At 51.4% G+C, this 20,592-nt stretch overlaps 1 protein-coding gene across 2 annotated transcripts; it reads left to right on the forward strand.

Annotated features, from left to right (window-relative positions):
• Window positions 1–40: 40 nt before the first annotated feature.
• MTCH1 (mitochondrial carrier 1) lies at window positions 41–16,242 on the forward strand (the record flags this gene model as incomplete). 2 transcript variants are annotated; one of them, XM_084228881.1, is made up of 12 exons in its annotated part: window positions 41–361; window positions 4,459–4,543; window positions 7,383–7,489; window positions 7,862–7,939; window positions 8,316–8,373; window positions 8,691–8,742; window positions 10,246–10,305; window positions 12,437–12,581; window positions 14,582–14,629; window positions 14,809–14,876; window positions 15,131–15,206; window positions 16,171–16,242. In XM_084228881.1, the coding sequence occupies 12 exons, from the start codon at window positions 41–43 to the stop codon at window positions 16,240–16,242; spliced, it is 1,170 nt and encodes a 389-aa protein (XP_084085007.1). The 2 variants fall into 2 exon arrangements, with proteins under 2 accessions (XP_084085007.1, XP_084085008.1); XM_084228882.1 differs by having other exon boundaries at window positions 12,437–12,530.
• Window positions 16,243–20,592: the final 4,350 nt, after the last annotated feature.

Consider the following 20,592-nt stretch of genomic DNA (forward strand, 5'->3'; position numbering starts at 1 on the left):
TCCCGTCACGTGACGGGGAGTGACCTCGCCGCCCGCCGCCATGGGGGCTCTGGACCCGGAAGTGGCGCCCTGGGCTCGCGGCGGTGCCGCGGGGATGGCGGGAGCTGGAGCTGGAGCGGGAGCTCGCGGCGGAGCGGCGGCGGGAGTGGAGGCCCGGGCTCGAGACCCGCCGCCCGCGCACCGCGCGCACCCGCGCCACCCCCGGCCTGCAGCGCAGCCCTCAGCCCGCAGGATGGACGGCGCGCCGGGGGGCCTGGGCTCCGGGGACAACGCCCCGACCACCGAGGCCCTCTTCGTGGCGCTGGGCGCGGGCGTGACCGCTCTCAGCCACCCGCTGCTCTACGTGAAGCTGCTCATCCAGGTGGGGATCCAAGGTCGCCGCAAGGAGGTGGGGGCTGATGTGAAGGTGACAGGCCGAGATCTGGAGGAGGATGGGGGCGGGGAGTGGAGAGTGCAGGGGTCGGCGGCCGCGGCTTCGGCGATGGGGGCGGGACGACGGGTCTCGTGGGCCAAGGGGACGGGAGAGGAGGGAAGCGCAAGGAGCCTGGGGATGCAGGTGGCACGGGTTTAGGGGTTCGGAGGGGGCGGAGGAGTCGGAGCGACCGAATTGGAAGAGGATGGAAGGAACAGGGATTTGGGGGGTGCAGGCGAGGGCCGATGGGGTGGAGCGATGGGTTTGGAGGATGAAGGAATGGAAGCGATTGCGTTGGAAGAGGGGAAGGGGCGGTATGCTGGGGTGAGGGGAGCAGCAACAGAGCGGGGGGAGGGGCGAGAAGTTTCGGCGAATAGCTGGGGAGGAGGATTGGGGCCTAGGCAAGGTATTTGGAAGGCCAGGAGCAGACATCTGGGGTAGAGAGGAGTACGGGCTCTGCATTCGATAGAGGTGGATTTAAAGCGCCAGGGGGGTGGGGGTGGGGCGGGGTGAGACAAAGGACTGGGGCCAGGGCCAAAAATTTAGGCGAGAAGAAAGGGCATCAACCCACCGGGAGGGAGGGGATGGCGGCAGTGCATCTAATGGTGATAGAATTTGTGGGGAGAGGCCGAAAGCAAAGGATTATGGCAAGAGAGAGTTTTCGGTTTAATGGAGAGGGGGGTCTAGATTTGATGGCGACATGTTTGGTGGGAGGAGGGGACGGGGTGACGCGTTTGGGGGGAGGAGGATAGGGCGACGCAGTGGGGGAAGGGGAGTGGTGGAGATTGGTGTGGAGAAGGGAGCGAGGAGGCTTTTAGGGGGGAAAGGGATGACGCATTTGCAGGAGAAAACGGGGGTTGGGGTCTGGGGGGTATGGTAATCGCAGTTAGCGTATGGGGCTGTTGGGCTGAAAGGGCTATGGGAATGCTGAACGTTGGAAGCAGGCAGAAGAGGCATTTGGGATCTCAAGTGGCAAGATAGGTACAAACCTAGACCGCGGCAGGGATGTCTGTGGAATCGAGGAATGCCGGGGCATTTGACATATTTGGTAGGCTGCTGGGGAGAGGGAGAGATTGAGCTGGAAGGGGGCGGGGCTGAAGGAGTAGCGGAATTAGGTGGGCGTGATTGAGATGGGCACAGTTTAGATGAGGATGGTTCAGGCCTGGTCTGACTTCTGAAAATTCAGCCTAGAATTTTCCAGTTAAGAAGAGAGGGGAATAGAGGGTAAAAGTCGAGATGGAGACACAACAGAGATTTAAGACTTGTTATGAGTTGAGCTGGAGCTGTGTCCGATTTGCTGGCTTAATGCCACATAAAGTTGGCATGAGAGGAACTTGAGACTGGGAGTAACTTGAGACTGGGAGAAACTGAAATCTGGGATCTGAGAAATGAGGCCAGTAGATTCTGGGGTCTGATCAGGAATATGACAGAGAATGAGAAAATTCAGTCAGGGACATCAGGGTGCCTGACTAGATAGAACAAGTTGTGACTGAGATTTGAAAATGGCTAAGGGAGGAAGTCAAGAGTGGCATTTGGTTTTGATTTGGAAGTGGCTTTACTTGTAGGACTAGAATTGTATTTATAACAATAGAGATTACAGGCTTGGGAGATAAATCGCGCTTTGGAACTGGTAGGACCTGAGATGAGGAGTAAGCATACTGGGAGCTGAGATTTTCAGCGATGGAGTGAGATTGGGTGAAGGCTGGGACTTCAGAGTAGTGGCAATTAGGAAGGTCTCTGTAGTGGAGGATGTTGGAGAACAAGGAATGGGGGCTCCATGTGAAGTAAGGGGAAAGTGGCTTCATTATTTCAATCATGATAGATTTGATTTATGAGTTTGAGAAGAAAATTGAAATCAGTGATTTGGAAAGGGAATTGGGCATGAGAGAGAGTTGGGGATGAGGGAGGCTCATGGGTGAGGACCTGAATGGTGGGTAGGTAAGCATGGGTGAACATGGTGGGGTAGTAGGCAGCCTCTCTTATCTGAACCTAGTTGATGCTGTGTATATACATGTAACCTGTATTAGGGTAAGATCATAATGGGACTCAGGGTAATATTTGCATGCAAAGCAGATCCCAGGGATCTGGGAGGGGTTGTGTGGCAAGATTGGAGTGCCAGATTTGGCAGTTGTCTAGATTAAGTGGGTAATAATGCAGTGACTCAGAGCTGGGCTCATGGGGGTTATGTTTCAGGAGTTGAAGTTTTGAAGGTGATGTACTAGCTCTGCCATTATCTAATAATTATTATTATCTAATAAAGAGCTGCAGCTTTATCTTTAGAATTGGGTTGACAGATTGGGGCATGAATTTGGATATGACACAAATAATGAAAACTTGAGGGTCAGGAAGAGAGGGATGAGGTACAGTCAGTGTGCCTATTGTGAACCCCAGTGGAAGTTAAGAAAATAGACTCAACAGATTTGGGAGCTACAGAGATAGGAGCTATAGGGACATGACAGAATTGAGGGTGAAATTGAAGTAGATGGGACTTCCAAATTTGTCACCAAACCAGGCAAGTCAGCAAGAAGAGCCACTCTCCTGCCTGCCTGTGACCATGCAGGCATTTCTTTTCATAAATCTTTTCCTTTTGCAAAGCAGTAGCAGCAGCTGTCTGCCTACTAATGACTATGCAGGTGTATCTTTTTTCCTTCTCCTTTTCGTAATAAACCTGTCCTTTTAAAATGTTTTTAAAAAAAAAAGACAGCAAAAAGAGCATCTCAGACTTGGAGTTGAGCATGTACTGGAAATACCAACTGTATGAGAACAAAATCAAAACAAAATGTAACTCAAAACCTTTGAGCTTCTAACCCAGAAGGGGAAAGGTCTAGAAAGGGAAGTCTTAACTGCTTGGGTCAGCTGGCCCATTGTTTTCCTCTAACTCCCCTTGGTTAGAATTTTTTTAAAAATGTGCTCCATCCTGGAGGGGGCTTTATTTACAATCAATAATCTGTCTTGTAGCTCAGAATCACGTTTATAAGGGAGGAACCTGAACTTTTAAATATAAAACCAATGGATAAAAGAAAAGGATTAAAGCAAAGGATAAAAGAAATTAGGACAGGAAATGTTAGAAGCATACCCAGTCTAGGTTATAAGGCAGAGCTTTCCAACTCTGCCTTTTCTTCCTGCTTCCACAGCCAAGAAGTCTGTGCTGTGGTCCATGGCGTGACTTTGAGGGAGAGGGCTGCTGCCTGGCCCTCTGCCAAGGAAGGGGCCTTCTCCCTCCCCACCTCCCTGCTCACACTCCTGGACACCTTGCCTCCTGCCTGGTGATTGCTAGCAAAACAGTTGGTGTCAGCCTTCAGGAGAGACCCCACCTCCTCACAGTGGGTATAGTGGCTTAGTCCTTCACACACCTACAAGTTTAACAAATACCATAATTATACCCAGCAGCTTTACAGCAAGATTTATGATAGCCCTCAGAAAGGAGGGGCTTATTTTCCCTCAGGAGTGTAGGGTGATTGATATTACAACACATTTGAGGGGATGTTTGAGGAACAATGGGCATTTGGGATAGCAGTATCCCCCGCCTGAGAGTGAGAGTGCCAGATTTGTTGGTGCCTACGAAGAGGGCACTTGAATGTGAGATGAACTGTGGAAGGGGTTACTTGGAGCTGAGTGGTCTGAGGTTTGGGTCTGAGATTTGGGTGTGAATGTTTTGGTGTTACCATATTGGGGATTGAGACTGGATTGAAGTTTTTAACCTGGAAGAATTAAATGAGATTTATTCTGAGATGAGAGTGGGATGTGAAGTACATAAAAATGGGGAGTTCTGTCCTGGAAACACCTGGAATTTGAAGATAAGAATGCGGAGGGCTGGGGATGAGGTAAGAATATTGGGGGACTGTCGTAGGGGTGGTATCTGGGACCAGACACTGACGTTCGATGGGAGATTTCACAAGACTGGTGGTTAAAAACACCAGTGACATTTCTGAGATGTTTTGACCAAAGCCAGCATTAGAATTTGTGGGAGAAGAGGTAGAGGCCTGGGAAGATGAGACTCAGTGCAGTAGAATCTGACCTTCCTTTTGTATTTGTTGATTCTGAAGGTGGGTCATGAGCCGATGCCCCCCACCATTGGGACCAATGTGCTGGGGAGGAAGGTCCTGTATCTGCCGAGCTTCTTCACCTACGGTGAGTGTGCTTCCCAGGCAGGAAAGCCCACACCGGCGGCAAAGTAGTATCAAATGGGCAGCGGGTCGAACCGGCTCTGGGAAACACACCGGGCAGCGTGGCACCCAGTCGGAGCTGGCTTAGATGAAGGGGTTGAAGAGTGTGGCTGGGGGAGGCAGGGTGTGGAGTCAGAGCAGGTGAATAAGCCATGGCCCAGTTTCTCTGCCCGCAACTGCTAGCTGCAGTACCCAGGCAGCAGGACGGACCAAACCAGGTACCTGAGAGGGAGGCCAGTCTAGGACCTTGGTTATTGTCATCCCTGCTGCCCGGGTTGCACCTTGAAGCAAGGCGGGGTGGTTTTCCCTTTGCCGTCTAAGCAGTCTGGCCCTATTACCCGCTTTTTGGCTTTCCTGTTACTCTAGCAGGTGGCCTGTCGGGCCCCCCTGGCTTCTTTTCCAGGTGGTGCCTACACACTCTGGCACACTGGGTATGGAACAGGGTGTGGTGAGTGGCGGCTTCATCTCTGATCTGCCCAGACCAGCTGCTCCGGCCTCTGATGCCTAATCACATAGTCGCTCCCAACAGATTGTGTAGTAGTGTCACTTCTTGGAGCCTGGGCCCTTCATGCAAGCCCCTCGCACCCCTCTCTGTGTCTCCCGGGAGGTCTCTCCACCACAGTGAAACTTGCCTGATGCCAGTGAGGCCACCTTGCTGTCTCAACTGCTGGCACCCGGCCCCCAGGTGACAGCTGACCCTGACCTTTTCAGATCCGTACCGCTGCCCCTCGCGCAGTCCCCACCCTCACCCAGCACGGTGATGGGACCTTCTTTATTCGTGGCCTGCTCTCCATGTTCACAGCCAGGCTCCTCCCTTACACTCCTCCACCTCTGCTTTCTTAACTCTCTAGTGAGTCCAGAGTGTTCTCTGAAAATCTTTCTGCTGAATAACTTGCTGCTTTTCCTCACCTGTTTTTCATTTCACACACTGTGGACAGAATCTGCTGTCCTGTTTCTCTTTAAGTTTCCCCAGCCTGTCGTTATGGAGTACAGTCCAGGGCCAGGCAGAACTGTTTAGCAGGGAGGTGTGTTCATATTTGTTTTCACTTAAAAATTGTCAGTGTAGGGAAGGGGGAAATCACAGAATTTGGCACTTGTGCAGTGAGGTCAGTGGGCAAAGTTAACACTAGATTTGTGGGTAGCCTGGGGGGCAGCTGCTTGCTCCTCCGTGGTTTCTCCAAATAGGCTACCAATGCTGCAGCCATCTCAGGGACTCAGGGTCAGGGACTGTGTCACCTCACACAGTCATTCCTGAAAGCACCTAAGGAGGGGTCTTGACCCTTTTCTTACCACTTCTTGCAGTGATCAGGGCTTCCCCCCACCCCTTATATGAATGTTTCAGTCCAGATTCCTGGTGGGCATTTCCAGACTCGATACCTGCTCCCGAGTAGAGGAGGCTCAGCTCTCTGGCTCTCTAGATACCGTCTGGACGGCATCTGCTACTCCCATGTCAGGGCAGAAAGTGCCGCAGCTGTTGTACATTCTTTGGTGTAATGGAAAGAACTTCCTGTAGAGTTTTCCAGGGATGGCAGGGATACCATGGAGTGACGGAGCCCCTGGGCAGCCATGGGGCACTGTGGCTCACAGAGCCTTTGTTTTCCTTCCTTGGCTCTCACTCGTTCATGATTCTCTGAGATGGGGAGGAATAGGGGTCCTTACTCCTTTTTACTGATGGGCATATCAGGTAAAATGTCTCACCCCAGATCACTCAGGCTTTATCCAGACGGGCTCTCTCTTCTGCTGACTTCAGCTCCCCTCCCCCAACCGTCCTTCTGCTTGCTCACACTGAAGCAGGGCCCCTAGCCAGGTCAATGGCACCCCCTCCCCTCCTACTGCTCTCTTTGCAGCCCCAACCACCTCAGGAAGCCAGATGTGCAGGTAACAGGTGCCCCCAGGTCCGTAAGAGCCCATGCTGGCCGTGACATGGAAGTGCTGGCTGGCAGACATGTTGCAGAGGAGAGAAAGGCATGTTTGCTCATTGCTGCCACTGTGCAACACTAGAGAGCGCGCTCTGTGGGTCTGAAAGGGGGAGCACATTCAGAGAACATTCTGCTAGCTTCCAGGTATGCAGGTTTATAAAAACACATGGCCTTCTCAAACATGGATAAAAAACTGACAGTAAATAAAACAGCGGAATGTAAAGAACAGTATCCTTTTAGGAACCGTACTGGAAAAGCACTGACTCACAGGCAGGGCGTCGCGCTCCTGGCTGCTTAGGTGTATCCTACAGGCTAGTTTTTTGGTGCTTCTGTTTCAGTCCCTCCCTTCTTTACTCACATACCCCGCCCTGCTTCCTACCCCTCCCCCCCATGATAAATAAAGGCTACTAGGTGCTAGGGTGTCATGGGTGCTACACAGAAACAGGGTGGGGACTGCCTCATGTTTGGCCTGCCCAGGGGACGCTGCAGCCTTCTAGGGTTCCCTTTCCTTTTTCCCCCTTAACATCGCAAACTTCACTGCCCATGGATGCTTTTGTCCTGTTGTTTTTTGCCCCCTCTCTCCCCAGAAATGTTTTCCATAAGCCACAGAATTGCTTTCTTTGTTGCAGCACTTAAGTTGCTGAATTGCCAGGTAGTTTTCAAAGCTGAAATAAGAAATGTCTAAAATTGCTGGTCAAAAAACTGTTGTGAAGGTGTTTTCTAAAAACTGGTAGGAGAAGGCCTTTGGCCTGGGGTCCTGGGTGGGTGTTCCTTTCCGTGACTGAAGTCGGTGTGTTCTGAGGGACAGGCTGTGTCTGGCCTGGGTGACCCAGGAGTGGGTGCATCTAGACCCCACGCCATGCTGCCACCTCTGCTTTCTCATAGCCAAGTACATCGTGCAAGTGGATGGGAAGATAGGGCTCTTCCGAGGCCTGAGCCCCCGACTCATGTCCAACGCCCTCTCCACTGTGACCCGGGGCAGCATGAAGAAGGTGAGCCTGAAGTGAAGAGCTCGGGTTCCCAGACCTCCCTGTCACACCCAGGAGGCCCTCTGTGGTTCGTCCCATCTCTCCATTCCAGACTGGCAGGGTCTCCACCCCAGCGCCATAGCCAGCCTCCAAATCTCAATGGTCTCATCCTGAGATCCCTTGCTTGGGTGGGTGCTTGCCCCACAGTCCCACTTTCCCACAGCTGTGACCCTGTTAAGGCTCTTCTCCCCTGCCCCAGCCCTGGGGGTTGCCTGAAGCTGGTCTGGCTAATGCACACTGCAGATAAATTTGTAGGGGCCCATTCCTGCCACCTCTGTCCCTTTAGAGTTCCATTGAGGAGACATCGCTGTACCTGGTTTTGTCTTTGTTCCTCAGGTTTTCCCTCCGGATGAGATTGAGCAGGTTTCCAACAAGGATGATATGAAGACTTCTCTGAAGAAAGTGGTGAAGGAGGTGGGTGTCTGGAAGTGGAGGGGGAGAGGCCCTCAGAGGGTAGCTGATTATGCCTCACCCTGAACTGGGCGGGTTATTGCAGAGTCCCTGAATTGGGTCCTTGTGTGGGCATGATGGGGGTACATGGAAGCATGGGTAGAGGAGGCAATCCTGAAAAACCTTTCAGCTGCCATGGGCCTGACCTGGAGGGACCCAGCAGCGGCCCAGGTGGAGGGAATGAGGGTGGGAGAGGTTACAAGTGGGCCATTCTACATAGACTGACCCCAAGTGGGGGCTCTGGGACCCTGGTTTTAACCCCACAAGAGATCGTAGTTCCCCATAAGTGCCAGCTCCAGGGACGGGCCAGACAGAGTCCCCTTCCTCTGCTCTCTTCCAGACCTCCTACGAGATGATGATGCAGTGCGTGTCCCGCATGCTGGCCCACCCCCTGCATGGTGAGCGCCCACTGGAGAGTGCATCTCAGCCATGGGGTGACCCCTCGTGGACTGCAGATGGGCAGTGGTGGACTTACTGAGGAGTGGTAGTGGGGTGGGGATATTCCTTTGGAACCCTACTGGAGAGGTTGGATAGGAGTCCTGTCCAGAGGGAGCTGGAGGTTTTCCCAGACGAAAAAAAAATGGGAGGCCATGGTCATGGTTTGTGACAGGGAACCCCAGGGTCTCTCTCCCCTCTTCTGCATGGGACACCCCCTGGCTGGGGTATCATAGACTTGGCCCCACATGTCACCTATGTGTGTTTTCTTTTTCCTCAGTCATCTCAATGCGCTGCATGGTCCAGTTTGTGGGACGGGAGGCCAAGTACAGGTGGGTAGTTCTTCTCTGGACTGGCAGTAGTGGGCCTGTCACCATGCTCTGTCTGTCAGGACAGACCATGCTGGGGTCAGTCATTGTCCCTTATCTGCCTTAGTTCTAATGAGCTCACTTCAGCGGAATGTGGTAGTGGCTTCCCTAGTCTGTGTCCAAGGGAGTTTTCTCTTGTCCAGAGCTGCCCTGGTGAGCCCAGGTGTCCTGCAGAGGGGTGAGTGGGGTGAGAGTCTGCTTGGGTTAGGCATTTGGGTCTCATGGGTGATTCTCCTGTTTAGGACTGAGCAAGGTGTCCCGTCCTGGACCCCCTAGGTTACAAACTAACAGTTTCTCCAGCTTTAGCTTGTTTCATCCTCTGCTAAGAGACTGTCTACTCCATGGGCTTGGGACTTTCAGTTGTTATCAAGTACTCCCCAGCAGCTGCTGTGCCAGCCCTGAGCAGGGGACTATGAAAGGGGTTGACACATTCATGCCCTCCCTCACCAGAGGGCCAGTACAGGACAGGAGTTGGGTCCTAGAGGCCGGTGGCAGGACAGCATTTCTCTGTTACCCATCCTCTCCAATATTCTTGTTTCCCGGGTACAGTTTTCTTCTTTCCTGCATGGCCACTGCCCCAGGAAGCTCAGTGCCCATGGTTCACTAGTGGGAAATCAGCCCGTTCCCCAGACTGAAATGTGAGGTTGCTAAGTAGAACCAATTGGGGGCGATCTGGCTCAGAACCTCTGGGAATGAGGCTGTGCTGATTAGGGTATGGGGCTGGCAGGGCTGGGGCGCCACAGGACCAGTACGAGCCAGGGTTTGGGCTCCCACTCTCATCTCCTAAGCTGCCCCTGCCAGCCAGGCTTTGCAGGGCCTCCTTACAGGATAGGCCTCTGGCAGTGCTCACCACAGCTCTACAGGTTGCTTTTAAGCCTTCTCTGCACGTCACACCTAAGACTCCACAGCCTGTCCTCTGGTCTTGAAGCAGCTGTGGTGGCCTCATGCTTCCTGCTGAGGACAACAGCCAGATGCCTGATCACGGGCTGCTCCTGGGTGGTCTAATTCCAGGCTGCCTGCTGCAGAGTCCCTCTCTGCCCTCGGGGAGGTCATTCGCCACCCTTCCTGCTCTCACTCAGTGGGACATGAAGGTTTCTCTGCCAAGGGGTTGTTGGGCCAGAGATAAGCCCTTGGACCAGGCAGGAGAAGGGCCTGTCACTCCTGCCATATCCAGGCTCCAAAAGCTTCATTCCTCCATTCCAGATGCCACAGAAAATGACAGTGGTGGCTTCTACCCCCAGGAGGGTTTGGGTTTCCCCATCTCCATAAACTGGGTGAACACCCCCTTACCCACAAACAGGAGGGGCTTTGTAATCTCCTCCATTTGGGATCTGCCTGGCAACAGAAAGTGACTTCTCCATCCCAGCCAGAACCGGAAAGCTCTAGGCAGAGGTGGCAGGCTCTACGCCTTACCAGGGGGTGGACTTCTTGAAGGTGACCTCTTGTCCTACCTTGCCTTCTTCACAGTGGCGTGCTGAGCTCCATCGGGAAGATATTCAAAGAAGAAGGGCTGCTGGGATTTTTTGTGTACGTGAGTTTATATACCCCACCCCTGGCCGCTGGGCATAACTCTACTAACAGGTGCATTCTCCACCTCTCAGGCCGCAGCTGCTGGCCTACTAACCGCAGGGCTCGGCCCAGCCTGAGTAGCAGCCCCTCAGCTGTGTAGCATGTGCGAGCTGCCCATCCTCTGGATCAAAGCCACCCGGCTCTTTGCAGATCACGGCTCACAGAAATGGTACTGCTTGTCCAGCACGCTGGGTAGATGGACTGAATGCCGGCCCACCCTCCCCTGCAAGTCTCTGTCTATCTGCTCTAGGACTGGGGGTGGGTGTGGGTTAGGTCTTCATGAGCCAAGGTGCTCCACTACCCTTGCTTTCACTGTTGAAAATGGCTGAGTCTGATTTGCACTGAGCGTTGAGCACTGAATTCACAGGCTGACTCCAGCTGATAGATTCTGTTTGACATGGCATTTCTGACAAATCAGTTCTTCACATTTAACATTTAGGATATTTCACACAATTCATATTGCTGACTCCTCTTGAGTCAGAAAACTGGCACTCCCGGCCTGTGTTTCTGCAAAGAAACTGTCAGGCAGGACACAGTCTCTGCTCTCCTTGATGTCTCACATCCACCTCATTGCACCACTAAAGAAAACTCCTAGCAGAAAAACCTGTCCAGCAAAAGAAACCTCAGATGGTACCCAGAAACTGGGCTTGACAAATGTGTTTTTTGTTTTGACTTTTTACGGTCTAAGCAATGACATTATGCGAATGCTCTACCAGCAGACAGGGGTTCAGTATGAACTCACATTGTGGTTTTATAGTCAGCCAGGTATTCTTACTTATAATCCTTCATTTAACCAAGCAACAACTACATTTAGGCATATGTGTTCTCGTGTATATATTTGGTTCTCACCAGGAGGTAGTTTTGCCCCCCGGGAACATTGGCAATGTCTGGGGACATCTTTTGGTTGTCACAACTGGCATCTAATGAATAGCGATCGGGGATAATTCATGACAGGAATTATTAGCTCCTAAATGTCAATAGTGCCAAGATTGACAAATCGTGATTTATATGCCATACACATGCACATACATATATGTGTGTCTGTATGCATAGGTATATACACGCTTCCACAAATACATATGAGTAAATATTTGCCCATGTGACTAGTATATCAAGTCTTAAAACTCTACACATCACCATCCCTGGCATTTTCACACTCACTGTCTGGTTCTGTGCTGTGTGTGCATAGGATTCCCGCACAGCAGCTGCTTGCCCAGTAGGTTCTTTTTTTTCTTGGTGCATTTTTGGAACAGGCAGTGTACGTGCTCGTTAGGAGATGCAGGAAGCACCAAGGCAGGAGGGGTGTGAAAAGTCAGTGAGCACAGATGGAGGCAACAGGGTGGACTTTTGCGTTCATGGAAGTTGGTTCTGCTAACATCCCTTATAACACGGACGTGCTTCATGTCTTCTTTTGAACATATGAAATGTTTTGCAATATTTTTTTAAATTCAAAAATCATAATTCTGCTTCCCCTCTCAAGCCATAGCCAACTTCTCCCAAGTTACTCTGTATCCAGACAGGCAAATAAACACTCACTCATCTCCATCTGGCTTTTGGTCTCAGCACTGTCTTCGAGAACCTTCCCTATCAGTGTGTAGGGCTGTTGATCCCAAAGGCCAACACTTTAAAAGTCAGCCCTCCTTGCAGAAGTTTGCATGGAATGTCATCATGGGAACATTCCCGGAGTGAACAGAGCAAAGACATTTTTCACTGAACAAAGTATTTCGTGAATGTTCGAGATCAGGAGAAAAGGACCCACATATAGTAATCAGCATTTGAAAATCCCATATGTAGCAACATTCACATCTTGATACCTGGCTTCTTGGTTTGAAAATCACTTGTGAGATCATAAACTCATTCTGCAGTGTGAGATGTGGCATATGATGCCCCTGTGGAAAAAGCAGCACGGCCCACCCAGTGTCCATAGCTTGCTGGCCGGCGTGTTCCCTGCTGCCTTCCTCTTATGGTAGTGCCTCCAGATATGCTGACGTTTTGAGCTTGGAACATCCCTGCTTGCTTCCTGGGTGTGGAACCCCAGGAAATGATCCCCTGCCTCCCCTGCTCATCTTTGCTCGCCTTGTTTTTTTAGCGGCTTAATCCCTCACCTCCTGGGAGATGTGGTTTTCTTGTGGGGCTGTAACCTGCTGGCCCACTTCATCAATGCCTACCTGGTGGATGACAGCGTGAGTGACACCCCAGGGGGGCTGGGGAACGACCAGAATCCAGGTTCCCAGGTTGGTTGGAACAAGGACTTGTCCATCTTTCCATGTACTGCTGATGCCCAGGGCTGGGGCAGACTCGAGGACTTTGGGATTCTAAGTGTCAGGTCCTGAGGGTTTTAGAGGGTCTCTGAGGAGTGGTCAGAAAAGAGGAGGCTCTGGTTGACCCTGGGTCAGCTTTGCCTTCAGAAGGGTGGCCTCAAGAGACGAAGATTCCAGACTGGAATGCTCCCCATGGGCAGCTTTAGGTTTAAAACTTATCCAAGGCTGGTTGAGGCAGTGGCCCAATTAGAGATTCTGAAGTCTCCCTATTAGCTGGGCATAGACCAGCTATTAATAACCCTTTCACTTTTTGCTAATGCTTTTTACTTCAAAACTTTGGTGAACATTGATATTGGATCCAGATGGTACCCCAGTCAAGAAGGGAGCAGTGCAGGTATAATGTCCCACTTGACAGAGAAATTGAGCCTCAGAGATTGGGGGGGCTCTCTGGAGTTATTCTACTGGGCGCAACATGGCTGGGACTAAGTCTTTTCCTGTGCCGGCCTGAGGCTGGTTCCTTACCTGGCGCCTTTGTCATATCTGCCAGGAAGTGCTCCATTGCGACACCTCCACAGTTTTGCTAACTGTGGCTTACACAGTTGGTATATATAGGCCTCTCAGGTATGGAAAAGTCTTGGTTCTTCTAAAAGGTGCTTGTTAAAGAAAGATATCTGGGAACCTAATGGGTTCACTTGGTTCTTCCTGAACCAAAATATAAGTTGGGGAACAGTGATGGGCTGGGGTGTCCTAACCTGACATTCTAACAGTGGTAACTGTCCATTCCAAGAGGATAGGTGAGGGGCTGGGGACCTGGCTGCCAGCATCACCTTGTTGGGGGGTGGGGGGCATGTCCTAGTCTACATGTGTCTGTGTCTGGTGACTCTAGGGGGTGGCTGACTGTGGGGGTGGGGCATGTCTGTGTGGCAGGGGTGTTCTGCCCCAGATGAGGGCCTCTGCTCCCTGGGAAGCTGTGTAGCCATTTGACTTGGGGAGGTGAGTCTTAGAAACTCTTCAGTATACACAGATCCAAGTGGATTTGCAGAGACCAGTTCCCAGTTGCAGTTACGGTAGTGCCTGCCTGTGGCTTTGCCTCTCTCAGCCTCGGAGGGTGCACTACAGCCATCACATACACAGCAAGGCTGGGAAGGGGTGTCCCACAGCTCAATGGTTTCTTCCAGTCTAGGTGAGCAGGTGTTTGACCAGGGGGCTGCTGGTTGCCCCAGCAGCAGGCAACCTTCACTGATAGTATTTCTCAAGTACTTTTCTGGGTGTGACTTGAAGGTTAGGCTGAGGCTGCCACTTAGGCAGGGGTCTGAGAAAACCTCCACCTGGGGTTCCAGAGGCTCCATCTGGTAGGATAGCCATGCCATGGAAAGCTGAGGACAGGTGGTCACCCTTGCTAGTTGGGGGCTGGTTCCTGGGCAAAGAAGAATTCAGGAGTTGGGGCCTGAAGGGGCTGAGAGCTTGGTGAGATAGGGGTGGCAGAAGGCTAGGTTTCCCCTCGCCTTTTGCCTCAGGACAAGACTCTTTGGGTCATTCAGGTGGGTGTCTGTCTTTTCATTCAGTGAGCACTTAGTGCTGACTGTGGCCCAAACCTTGGACATAGAGCCAGGCAGACATAGGGGAGGCCCTTGAAGCTTACAGCCCAGTGGGGTACACAGGCCCTGTGGCTAGTGACCCCACTTAACAGCCCTCCTTATCTTCCTGCCATCCCCAGCTGGGTCATTTCCCACCATCCCTCAGTCTGGTTTATACCATTTCTGCCTTTCAGATTTTTTCTTGACTCCCACTATCAGGCCCCAGAGGCCGGGAAGGCAGTGTGTGCAGTGGTGTGAGGGGCTAAACTAGAGTGAATGTAAAGGGTGAGGAAAAGGGGGTGCAGGCCAGGAAGCACAGGACAAAGGCTTCTGATTCTGAAGTCTTTGTCCTGCAGTACTTGTGCCAAACCTTTCTGTCTTCCTTTCTGTCTCCAGTTTAGCCAGGCCCTGGCCATCCGGAGCTACACCAAATTTGTGATGGGGGTAAGTTGAGCCCCTTACTATCCATGGGCCTGGTGGGGCTTAAGAGGCCCAATCTGGTGGTGGCTGGAGGCAGACCTTGTTACGGGGTGTTGATGCCATGTGTCCTGCTCCCTGAGCCCAGGCGGGGGGATGGCTCATTGTGCATGGAATCCCTGACACAAGGTCTCCTTGGGTTTCAGATTGCAGTGAGCATGCTGACCTACCCCTTCCTGCTGGTTGGTGATCTCATGGCTGTGAACAACTGTGGGTAGGTGTACACCTCCTGGCACCCTGCCAAGGGTGATGAGCCTTGAGCAGTTGAGCCCATCTAGTACTCTGTCTTATCCTCCCCAGTCTGTGTGTAGGCTTGGCCCACCAGGCAGCCCGGTTTCATCTGGGATGTATATGTGGTTCAAGATGTGGGTGTTGGTAGCCCCAAGCCATTCCTTCTGAAGGGATCCTTCCCCTTGGTTACCCATCCCCCACTGATCTGAGTCTAATATGCTCTCCCTTCCTGGGCAGGCTGCAGGCTGGGCTTCCTCCTTACTCCCCAGTGTTCAAATCTTGGATCCACTGCTGGAAGTACCTGAGTGTGCAGGTAAGCATGCTCTTGAGGGAGGAGGTTTTGTCTTTGTCACATTGATCAGATGGGATGGTTTTGTGGAGTCACCATCACATGGAAAGATAAGGAGCTGTCATGGAATCTTATGTGAGTAGGGAGGATAAAGAAAAGAAAATGGAGACTCTATCTAGGTCTCCAAATTTTACTTTATTGTAGAAATGATTTGAGCTAGTGAAATCTGGATTTACTTAAAAATTGCACCTCAGACATCTTTCTTCTTGGAATGTTAAAGTCTCCTAGGACAAATATGAGGGCATTCTGGCTCAAGAACACTTTATCCCTTGAGTAACATGAGCTGAAAACACAAGGCCTCAGATCAGTATTGCAGGCTGAGCCCCACTTCTGCCCCAGGTGCCCATAAAGGCCTGAGGGTAGAGTTGGGCCTCTCTGATGCCAGTCGAGGGTTCTGTGCCAAAACACCCTTCTACTGGCTGGAGCTCTTGGACCCACATGTCAGGGACCCACATGTCTGGCCCAGGGCAGATCCTTGCTTTTTCCAGACCTTGGTTTGCCGGTGAAATAGGGCAGTGGCTGGCCTCTGGGCTGAGAAGAGGACAATGAGAGGGAAGAAAGGAGGCCAGAGACTGACAAGGTTCTTCCCAGTGACTCCGGGCAGTTCTCTGTGTATCACAGCCTGTGGGTGTTGAAGGAGTCTCAGACCACTTGGCATCTAAAGCCAGAAGGGTGATGAGTCTCTTCTTGGGGGGGGGGGGGGGCTTCATCCTGTCACCAGTAGACTCTGTGGCATGAAGTGGGTCACTCCCTTGGACTTCAAGCCCTGGGCAGGTACTGACCTGGTCCTATAAGAATGCCAGCCTGGAACCCCCTGCAGCCCTGGGGCCTCTGAGCTCCTAGACCCTTCTTTGCCTTAGGCTGGCCTTCTGGGCAGATAAGAACCTGGCCTCCCCTTTCACTGACCCAGCTGTTGCTTCCGATTCAGGGCCAGCTCTTCCGTGGCTCCAGCCTGCTTTTCCGCCGGGTGTCATCAGGATCACGCTTTGCCCTGGAGTAACCTGAACCATCTAAAAAAAACATGCCGTCTCAGCCTGGCCACTGTGGGTGAGGCCTGATCACCCTGGGGCACCTGCAAGACGACTCCAACCCAGCAACATCTAGCTGTGCTCCAGCCCAGTGGGCTTCAGATTCCATACTTGCCATGTGTTTGTCCAGATGCGGGGGTCGAGTGGGGATGGGACTGTGCCCAGTGGATCGGGTCACCTGTTAGATCTGAGACGGTGGGGTGGGGCTGAGGAATTGGGGCAGAATCCTCCTTCCCACGTCTGCCTAGTCTACCTTGCGCAGGGTGCCAGAGAATGGTCTGGTAAAGCCCAGGTTGGATATGAAAAGACTCTTGGGTCAGATCCCACCCCCACTCCCATCTTAAGAGTCCATCCCAGCTCTCATCCTGCACCTCAGCTGGGAACACGGCTCTCCTGCTTTGTACATAGGGCATGACCCTCTGCACAAGGCCACCATCATGTCCAGGCTTGTGCTAGGAGCCTGTTGCTAAGTTCTGCCTTCGTTTTTTTCAACACTACTTTTCTGATGTGAAGGCAGCACCTTCTTCTGATTGGGATATCACATGACTGCTGAGAATGTGTCCCCCTCATCAAGTGCTCATCGGTTTCATGGTGGCGCCTCATGTGCAGGATCCAGTTACACGTACAGCTGTGAACGCCCAGAGTAGGCAGATCAGTATCTCTAGACTTACCCAGTTTAAAAGTTCCCGATATGATCCGATCCTTTCTCCTTCAAATAAATGTACTGGTGGTAATTTGGAATTTTGTGAGGAGTTGCCTCTATCTCATTTATTTATTTATTTGTTTGTTTTGTTTGTTTGTTTGTTTGTTTGTTTGTTTATTTATTTATTATAAAGTTAACTTTTTTAAAAAAATATTTATTTATTTATGCAAGCACTGGGTACAGTCAGAAGCGCGGGAGGGTGAGAGAATTCACCAGAGCCAGAGCGGGGAGCAGAGCAGGCAGAAGGACCGAAGTACACTGCTGAGGGGAGCAGCGGGCGGCAGGAGAGGTCTGTGCACCATGTGGGACCCTCCTCTGGCAGCCGGGGAGCAGCCGGGGAACGAACTGGCGCTGCAGAGGCCGTGGGCAGCCCTGCAACCCACCGCTCAACCGCTGGGCCACCTGGGAGGCCCAAGCCTCTATTTTAAATATCCTCAGAGTCTTATTCGGGCCTTTGTGTTGGTGTGAAAAGGGATCTGGAAAGCAGTGTGACTGGGCAGCCCTGCCTGGAGACAGGCAGTGCAAGGCTCGGTGGGGAGATGGACAATTTTCTCAATCAGAGGCGGATAAGCGGCCAGGTCAAAGAGCAACCTTAGTGAAGATACAGTCCCTTTAAAGCACTTGCAGCTTCAGAGAATATTCCATCACACCCATCATCCCAACACCCTTTACTGGTGATATTGTCAGGTTTTACCGGGAGTGGATCAGTGTGATGGTTATAGCGGCTGGGGTAGAAATGGCCCAGCTGAAGCACCGAGTGAGCGGGTGTCCTGTGGGAACCGTGTCCTTGCGAACCGTGCAGCATAGTGCTGCAGCAGACCCCTTCCCACTCTGGGCCTGAGGCTCTGAGAGGGCCAGTTCCCCCCACCCCACCCCCCCACCCCTGAACATGCCCTCTTACCTCTTGGGCTCCTGCTGAAATATCCCCTCCCCACCCTTTTGTCACAGCTCAACCTGACTGGTGCGGGACACCACCCCAGTGGTGTCCTGCCTTCCTGTTATTTTCCCAAGGGTAAATGTCCAAGGAAGTCTTTGCTCCTGAACTTGGATAGGTTCTCTCAGGTGACAGGTTTCTGGAGGACTGGCTATAGTTGCTCTTGCTTTGCAGGAAGCAGAGAGAACCTACCCAGAAACTAGGAAAGATGAGTTTGGGTGCCCCACCGCCCCCTCTGCCCAGAAGCTACCTCACCTGACTGCCTCAGACAACCCAGCTCGAGCAAAGGGAAGGAGGAACCCCAGCCAGGACCATATGTTGTGTCAACATCTGGGAATCAATTAATATAATCCCTAGAATAAGGAACAGAACCACACAATCCTCTCAATAAATAGGAAAAATATTTGACAAAATTCAACATCCTTTATGATAAAACTTAACAAACTTAGAAGCAAACCTCCACCTGAAAGGGCATCTATGAAAAGCCCACAGTTACATTATACTTAATGATGAAAGATCTAATGTTTTTTCCTCCTAAGATCAGGAACAAGAACAAGGATGTCTGCTCTTGCTACTATTCAACATTGCAGTGAGAGTCTAGCCAGGGCAATTAGGTAAGAAAATGAAATCAAATTTATCTGGATTAGAAAGGTGACATGATCATGTATATACAAATCCTAAGGAATCCACTAAAAATACTGTTACAGCTAATGAATTCAGCAAGGGTGCAGGATATAAAATTGACATAAACATTGTATTTCTAAGTACTTGGACGAGAACGATGAAATTAAAACAATTTTACTTACAATAGCATAAAATAATAATGAAGAAATTTAATTGCAAAGTCTATATTTTAAAAACTATTCCTTATTGAATAATTAAATTAAAGACCTAAATAAATGGGAAGGCAACCCATGTTCATGGATAGAAGACTTAACATTGTTAAAATGACAATCCTTAACAAAATCTTGGATGGTTTCTTAGTAGAAATTTGTTAAGATGATCTTAAAATTCATATTTAAGGGACTGAGAAAAACCTAAACAATCTTGAAAAATAACAAAGTTGGAGAGCTTGAACTTTATGATTTCTTTTTAGTGATGAAAACATTCTAAAATTGACTGTGGTGATGTTTGCACAAGCCTGTGAATATACTAAAAACCACTGAGTGGTATACTTGAAATGGGTGCATTGTACATTATGTGATATATAGATAGAGAATATAGATATGACGGGGAGAGAGAGAGCAATCCTTGGCCTTGGCCTGGAGACAGAGGCTGCCCCTCAGTCTCCTGTAGCTATCCCTACACACATACTTGTGCTTTCATGCCCCACAGCACTTCCGGACAAAGCTACGCTCCCCTGGGGGAGTGTCTGGGCCTCCTTTCATAGGACTCCTCCAAACACCAACCAAAGATTGGCAAAGTTATGCCTAAGGTACATTTCTAACCTGTGTCCCAGATGAACCCAGACAATAGGGCTCCTGTTTGTTGTCCCACTTCTCGATCCTGGGCCCAAGCTCAATTCAATCCCACTGTTGACAAGCTGGGAGAGTTAGCCCAGTACCCTTGGCCTCCTCGCATTCCTACCAGCTACTAAAACATTTAGGTGGGGGGAGTTTATAGGAAAGAAAGGAAGGGTGTCCCAAAGAACCAAATGGCTATTTGGGGGATAGGGGGTATTGAAGAAGGAACAATTGCTGCAGGTTAGTAGGGAAAGCGTTGGGCTTCCTCAGAGCCTCCCAAACAGCAGTCCTTTGCCCTGGTCCCTTGCAAGCACGGAGACTCTGGATACTCTTACACAGGCATTTATTCAGGAGTCAGGAGCTGCTTCCCTTTCCTGGTTCCTGTATGCCTTATCTTTAGAACCCCACTCAGGTGAGGCTTGTCCTTTTACCCCTCAAAACTTCCCTCCCCAGTGACACAGGTGAGTAGAGGAAAGGGGGCATTCAGGGAGAGCCCCCTGCCTTGCACAGGTAGATAGCCCCAGGCCAGGCAGACAGGGATCTCCCCAGCAGCCTCACCTATCCCCCAGGACTGAGATGGGAGGGGTCTGAGCCAAGTATGCAGTCATGGGCCAGCAACCAGAGCTTGGAGCAGCCAGGCCTTGTGCCCTGAGATGTCTGTGGATGAGGACATGCCTGTTGCTTTTCCCTCCCAAAGGGCCTTCAGCCAAAAAGCATCTTGTCTGAGGGGCTGGGGACAGAGTAAGGGAGATGGCAGGAGGACAGCTGACCTCTTCACCCTGGGAAGGCAGGAGGCACTCCTAGGAACAGCCCAGGACTCTGATGCCTCGGGAAGAGACCAGAAACAGGGAGGGGTTCCTGAAAAGCCCTGAGTTCCTCTGTCATTGGCAAGGCAGGGCCACCACTGCAGGTTAGCTGGAGAAAGAGCACATGTGACCACAAGCACACTGCTCAGAACAATCTGCAGCTAGCTGAGAGGCGGACCTTCTCAGAGGCAGAAGCACTCCCAGGGCAGTGCCAGGGTTTGATCCTATAGAGTCCTGCTGAGGGCACAAAGCCACTGGTCTTGAGTCTGGTCAGAAACTGGGGTGAATGGGAGTTGCTGGGCCACAGAGGAGGACCTTCTTGGAAAACTGTGACCTCTTACTTGAAGAAAGACAATCTGGAGTAGGCATGAGGCCAGGGTCTCCCCACTAGGCCTTGCCTTTGAATGGTGACCCCT

The sequence above is a fragment of the Talpa europaea genome, assembly GCF_964194135.1.
Source record: "Talpa europaea genome assembly, chromosome: 2".
NCBI classification, from domain to species: Eukaryota; Metazoa; Chordata; class Mammalia; order Eulipotyphla; family Talpidae; genus Talpa; species Talpa europaea.